This window comes from Volvox carteri (assembly GCF_000143455.1).
Source record: "Volvox carteri f. nagariensis unplaced genomic scaffold VOLCAscaffold_8, whole genome shotgun sequence".
Lineage (NCBI taxonomy): Eukaryota > Viridiplantae > Chlorophyta > Chlorophyceae > Chlamydomonadales > Volvocaceae > Volvox > Volvox carteri.
Window position 1 is genome coordinate 1,969,741 of NW_003307551.1, and position 7,205 is coordinate 1,976,945.

At 55.4% G+C, this 7,205-nt stretch overlaps 1 protein-coding gene across 1 annotated transcript; it reads left to right on the plus strand.

Annotated features, from left to right (window-relative positions):
• Positions 1-299: 299 nt before the first annotated feature.
• On the plus strand, positions 300-3,317 carry VOLCADRAFT_103726 (uncharacterized protein; the record flags this gene model as incomplete). The annotated part of the gene is made up of 8 exons (XM_002947902.1): positions 300-501; positions 593-721; positions 809-901; positions 1,238-1,309; positions 1,743-1,820; positions 2,100-2,186; positions 2,646-2,786; positions 3,051-3,317. The coding sequence occupies exons 1-8, from the start codon at positions 319-321 to the stop codon at positions 3,315-3,317; spliced, it is 1,050 nt and encodes a 349-aa protein (XP_002947948.1). The 5' UTR covers positions 300-318.
• Positions 3,318-7,205: the final 3,888 nt, after the last annotated feature.

Here is a 7,205-nt window from a genome sequence, read left to right on the forward strand (position 1 = left end):
TTTCTAACATCTATAATTATGTATCTTTAATCAAAACCATATTTGCACTCGGCGTCCTGAAGGGGGCCTGTATGGTTCACGCCGCAAGTTCAATGATCAGAGCTACTGCTCACCTTTCGGTTTCCGAGAAAACGTCAACATTACCAAGCACCTGACAGAATGACAGACCTTGAAGCCTTCCCAGGCTAGAAAGTACGGGTTCCTGCAGTAGCCGACAAAAACTGCACATAGGCTGAAGAGACTTGCGTTCAGCGTTGAATTTATTTCATTTTTACATGTAAAAGCTTCGCAGCGACATTTTTGGACCGAGTCAAGGCTATGGCGGGGCAAAAGCTCACGGACTCGGCATGGCCAGAATGGCAGCAAGGGCCGTCCAAAACGCCAGGCTTAGTTAAATATGACTCTTTATTTGTAAAGACCTTGGGTGCTCCTGAAAGTGGTTTCGAGCCGGGTCATAGCACGACGACGTTTGTGCCATTGATGAACATTACACACACAAAGGTCCGTAAATTCGTGGGCCTTGAGCATGCTGTTTCTATTGCGATATGGGTCAAGCCTACGCCAACAAGTCGTGTGCCATGTCCCGATGCAGCGCCCGGGCAGCGCGCCCACGGCAAATACGAAGGAGCTCGGAGTGCAGAAAAAGTCGCCACGTGCACAAGATATGATGCTCAAGCATCGAGCTAGCGCGCTTATACAGAGGTACTCAGGGTCCCGCTGGGTAAGTTCCTCAGCTCAGCTTTGCAGCCACACCTGAAGCACCCTTAAGTCCCTGCCCTTCGGTTCGGCCCGCCTTCTGCCCCTGCAGCGAGAAGCCCAACGAACCAAATGGCTTATTGACATCGTGCTGCATATCGACGAGGAGTATCGGGAGTTCATGACGGAGCAGGCGACTAGAATCGTGAGTGGCGTGGTGTTGGGTCCATCTGCGCATGTCAGCGCCCTGCAGCAAGCAGCGGACGATGCAGAGCTTGATGCGCAGGTTGGGGGAAATGGGGGGGTGAGCAGTGGTGAGCCCTCAGTCACTGATGTTCAGTTTACTGGGTCGCCTCGCACCTAGCAAGGAAGGAGCTTTCCAGCTGTCTTGATGGTCGCATGCGGGCCTTATGTGTGGCCAATACCACACCGCCAGAAGAGGCGGCCATGCCAAAAGACCCCCAAGAGGCGCAGATACCCTTGGACCTCCGATACCGTTGCCCAGCCCAAGTACACACCTACCTATCTACCCTGCTTGCAGGCAGCGCTGGAGGAGCAACTGCAGAACACCACGACCCTGCACATGGCGGCCGCGGCAACCATTGAAGGCCAGGTACCGTGGGGGCGGTGTTAGGAGCGCGGCTGCCAGACCCCTAGGGCGGGCGATCACCATTACGAGGGGGCCATTAGGTCCGGTACCTGAGCTGTACGACACGGTCGGAAGCCACTCAAAGCTCGGCCAGGGGCAAACCTGAAGGGTGGGTCGGGCCCATGCAGCAGATGGAGGGAGGAACATCAACGGGGTTCCCTGACATGGCAAGACATGGCATGGCAAGCCTAACCAGGACAGGGGCACCGGACGGGTTTAAAGAGGCCACGGATGAGGCAGATCTTCCGTTATCGTACAGCGGTCCGTTATCGTGCCACCTCGAGCACCTCTGTGCCGGGGAAGTGGCATGGTGGGTGGAGTCACACGCACCGCCGCATTGGTGTTCTGACCACGGCCCGGTGCTGTTCACGTCGTCATCGTCATCGTCGTCCCGCAGAACCAGCAGCTACGGCGGCGCGTGGAGGAGCTGGAGCAGCAACTGCGGCAGTCGCAAGGGGCCCTGCTGGACATGCAGGTGAGGGCCAAATGCGGTACATATCACACGGCAGCAGTTAGTAGCAGTTAGCACTACTTAAGTCTCCGTGCAAGCGTTGCGGTACGGTGAAGCGACAGGAAGGCCTGTTGGCGCACGGCAACCGAGCACTTGCTTACCGATCCGCTCCCGTATGTAAGGGGCGGACAAGGCCAAGGTCTTGTCTTTAGGAGGTGAAGTCATGAAACCAGAGGCCCGAAGACATCGCCGTTTCAATCACACGTGATTCCCAGCACCCGATCGCTTCCTGCTAACCGACAGAACCGGGTCGCAGCGAGCGAGATTGCGCTGGACGAGGCCGAGGAGGCCACCCAGGCTGCCGCGGAGGAGTGCTACCGGCTGCAGCAGGTGTGCTGAGGGAGGCCGTTGGAAAGGGCGGAGCAATGGGGGGAGGGCGGGTGCCTGAGGCGCGGACGCGCAGAGCAGGCTGGCACACAAGCAAACCATGTGATTGCCCTCTGGGAAGCTAGGAGGTCAACTGGGATAGGCGCTGGCAGGATGGGGGTTGTATAACGCGAACGGCTCCCCCCCCCACGACCCACCCTTTTGGGGGCCCTGCAGGTTCTGGCTGACGGCTTTGTACTGCAAGCATCCCAGCATCCCTCATCACACTGCGGACTTATGGGGCCTTAGGGGAGTGTGGAATAGGTTGCGTTTCAGCTTTTTGGAGATTGCGTTTCAGTTTCTTGCTTAATCGCAAGACCCATTTCCCTCCCTATCCCACGTCTAATGCCTGTCAGGCTCCCCTGGTGTATCTTGTGGATTTACATGCGGCTTTGTGCGGTAATCTCCCCGCTCCCTCCGCAGGCAGTGGCGGTGCTTGCGGAGCACGACGCGCACGCTCGCAAGCTGCTGTCCAACCGCACACACCAGATGCGGGAGGCGCTGCTGGCGTCAAGGGGCCGAGTGCGCCAGGCGTCGCAGGATAGCCAACGCCAGAGGATGGAGGTGGGTGGGCCGGCGGCGAACCATGCACGTACTCGCTGGGAGCTGCCGGCTGCTGCGGTCGCGTGACCCCATGGGGTTTGGAGGACCTGAAGAGAGGAGCGCTGGAAAGGGTTTAAAGCTGGGGCCAGGCGGAGGTGCATGGCACGCAGAGGGCGCACCGGAAGATTGCCATTGATTTCTTTGCTCTTTTGGATTCTTCACACTCCGGAAGAGGTGTGCTGACAAATCTGCCGACTATGTCCTGCCGTACTTGGTCCGCCGTAGGTTGCCGCGCTGCTGTCCCAGGAGAAGCAGAAGGCGGATCAGGAGCGGGCCGCGCTGACCGCCCAGGCGGAGTCGAGCATGGCCGCCGCTACCACCCTGATGCAGGCAGCTACTCGGCTGGAGGTGGACAAGCTCAAGTTGGAGCTCGAGGCCTACAAGGAGCCCTGGGTGTACGTGGCGCGGAACAAGAGCCCCACCAGGCGCAAGGAGCTGTCCAAGCAGCTAGGGCTGAAACAAATGAGCTTTAATGTACCCGTGCCTTTTTAAGGCATAGCAGGCACAGCATGGCGGGCCGGAGAAGGCAATGAAAGGGAAGAGGGGCCGTAGGGATGGCGGGCGTGCTGCATGGGAAGGAGTTTAGGGATGCAAAGCCCAAATACTGAGAGGTGACGGGGAGTGCTAGCATGCATCTTAGCGTGGCCGGCCGGCATGTGTAAGAGGGGGGACCCGCGAGCTGGTACATACCGTCTGGCGGTCAGCGCTCGCGTAGAACTGCACGATGAGCTGAGTCGTAGGTGGGGTCATGGGGTCAATTTGCCTGCCTGCGGATGCGCGCGTTCCGTAGTTATGGTAGTTTGGTCGCATTGGAATTAGTGACCTTGCGAATCGTTGAGGTCATCGTAATCAACTCCATTTACGGCATTATATTGTGAACAACGGATGCACCTAAAGTTATAAAACAACGGCCAAGTACCTGCATTCTTTACAACGCCTATGGCCTGTTCGCGCAGAACCCAAAACAGTTTTCCCTACGCCGTCCTGATTGGGCAACATCCTGATTGCTGCCTGCATGGCCGACTCCTTTACGCAGCGTATTGAATCGGGAATTTGCGATCCTAGTGGTGACATTTGCAGTAATGAGGTTTTGGTGAGGTCTCCTTGCCAATCGTCAATTTCACCGTGAGTGCTTAGACGTAGCGTAGTTAAGGGTGTTAAACATGGGGCGCATGCCAGAGTACGGCACACGTACGGCAGTCGCCAGAATCCTGTGCGTTTCCGTGCATTCCCGAGTGTTCCCGGGTGTTCCCGTTCGTTCCTGTGCGTTCACATGTGTTCCCATTCGTTCCAGGTAAGTGAGGGCTCGCTCGCACACCAATAGGCGCGGGTACCACAGATCGGACACGGCAGCTGGTGATGGAGTTAGGGTTCTGCATCCCAGCCTACGGCGTGGACGGCCCGGGCCCGGGGCCCCCAGGGGCCGGGGCCCAGGGCCGACACCCCACTACGGCTTCTCTTTCTAAAACCATAGGAGGAGAATCTCGCAAGGACCGTTCATTTCCCAGCTGCTGCAATGCTTGACCTGGACTCTTATCGGGGGCACATCAAACCCCGAGAATCACGATCAAGCGACCCCCAGAAAGTCTGCCACTCATTGAACGGCTTGTCGCCCGATTACCCGGTTCTGTGCTTCCCCTCCCCTCCCCTCCGCGTCACGAAGTGTCCTTCCTTCACACGTGCATACCTTTCCGGAGCCCTAGGGGGCAGCCTCACCGCCGGTGTAGTGTGGGTCAAGGATGAGGAACGCCGCGTCCCCTGTCTGCTCGTTGAACCTAATTCTTAGCAGCGTGTAAGCCAGCCCGCCACCGCCAATCATGAGGGGGGAGCCCATCGTCGCGAAATGCGCCGCCAGCTCGCGTGCGTGGCTGGGTATGTCGCGTATGTATGTCGGTTCTAAACTGGACAAACTGCCGATGAAGTGGGGTAGAAAAATAGTGGAGTCTCGGTGACTGACTTAAGTATTGCAGTTGTGGCCCTTAGTGCTTGCCTCTCGACATTGCCAGAGTGCGGTAACCAGGTGTGCAAGTTTTCCTGCTCCACGTCCTGGAATCGAAACCAATACGCACATGAGGCACTTGTAAGCGGTCCCCTTGCAAAGTTTTCTGTAAATTCCTTAAAAGTCATGTGCTTCCGGATGCCAGCCTGAGCCAATCTTGCCAACTCGACAGCCAATTCGACACCCGGACTGGCCAATTCGATACCCTGTCAGGCCAATCCAGGCCCAGCACAGCGCAATTCCGGGGCTGCACAGCGCAATTCGAATACCTCAGGCGAGCCCGCCAGAACAACCCAAGACCCCGGCGGACCAATTCTTGTGACAGGAATAAAATCCAGGCTTATTCTGCGACAGAGCTCTTCCCCAATTCCAGCCCGGATCCTACCCTCCTTCCACACATAGCTGTGTGGTGTTCTTGCAATGTAAGCTCTGTGGCATTCTTAGTAAACTTCCTGATCTACTGGTGTAGTCGCCATGGATGCTGTGTCTACTGGTGCAGTTAGCCGCACGCAATCGCCCGCTGCGACCGTGCGTTCCCCTGCGTTCTTGAGCGTTTCCGTGCATTCCCGAGTGTTCCCATGCGTTCCCGTACGTTCCCACGTGTTCCCATACGGGACCGCACGGGAACACTCGGGAATGCACGGAAACGCACTGGAGTGCATGCAAACACAAGGGAATGCATGAAACGCACGGGAACACATGGTAGAGGAGGTGGTGACAAGGTAGGAAGAGGAGGTGGCGACGAGGTAGGAAGAGAAGGTGGCGACGAGGTGGGGAGAGAGGCGAAGGAGACAAGCAAGGGGAATGTAAGGGTTTACGGTAGTAACCGTATTAGCAAGAATGGTGAAGAACGCGCGCGCGCCAAAAAGGCAAGTAGGTTCAAGTACGGCAGAAGGCGCCATTGTGGCGTCGCATTATTATTTATGATAACACGCGACTTGTGAAGATATGGTAATGTCTAAGATGATTTACAACGAAATTTCAGGCAAAGATGGAAGAGGTGGTGAAAGAGAAGGCAGAAATTAAGGGCGACACTAAAGACCTTGAGGGCGAGATCAAATACCTTGAGGGCGAGATCAAAGACCTCGAGGGCAAGATCAATGACCTTGAAGGCAATCTCGAAGCGGCAGAAGATAAGGAGGAGCGGAGCTACCTGCAGAAGCGGCCCTGGGCAGGCGGCTTGCAGGCCTGCAGGAACAGCTTGCGGGCCTGCAGGTACAGCTTGCGGAGGACCTGAAGGAGAAGAATCGCCTTGTGGGTGGTGAGTCGTGCGGGCACAGGACCGGTTGCTGTGATGATGTGGCATTGTTGCCCAGCCCCCATGATCATCTGACAGTTGTGCCAGTAAAGTATATGGATATACAGACTTATAAGCTGTGTCTCCAGTTATAAAAGTCTGATGTGTGGGCCATGTGTTCGATGGGCATCTTTGCGTGTGGGCGAAATACGCGATTGCCATTATTATTATTACCTGCAACTGTTGCACAAATGTTAGTATGTATATGATTGAGCTATCGCAGGGAGCCGGTGGGGATCTACCTCTGCTGCTGACCGATGCATACTCTTCCCACCACGCAGGTGACAGTGCTATGGATGCACTGGTCATGAAGGTCGCCGAGGCCATGGCCACAGCAACATTGAACATGGTGAAGCTCCAGCATGTCTACAGCCACAGTCAAACACATCTGCACAGTCCGAGTACCACCTGGCTGCACTATCTTGCCCTCAAGGTCTTTGGTCTTGCCCTCAAGGTCTTTGATCTTGCCCTCAAGGTCTTTGATCTCACCCTTAATTGCTTCTCTTTCCCCACCTTTTTGATATTTCATTGTAAATCATCTTAGACATAAACTAATCTTCACAACTGATATCTCAAATAATTATGTAAAATAATTGCAGCCCAAGTACGAGCAATTCTGTTGTGTGGCTGCCAGGTGTGGGGCTCTTTTATGCTGGCAGCGGTTGTGGACAGGGCGGGAAGGCGGCAGGATAAAGCCAATCTTGTGGAGGGTATGTTTGAAGCTTGTTTGAAGGATGGGGCAGTCCAGCTGCAGATTTTTTTCATGAGGCAGGTAGTTGGGGCAGCACAGCCACCCCACAGGCTGTTGTATGCTGAGCTGGCTGACGTCTGTATTTTTTCGGGCATTGTATAGGCGAGATATTCTGGAAAATAGGTGAAAGGTATATAGGCCAGTTAGGTGTACACGTATTATACGAGAAATAAAGGCCCAGACCTAAAGAGGGACATATGTACATGTTTGCCTAATAGAGGACCCTGTATATATGTAGAATACCTGACCTTCTTTATGCTATGCGGTATACTTCCAAGCTATACAGATATGTGTACACGTAATGTTGTAAACAACAGTGCCTATACAAGTGCG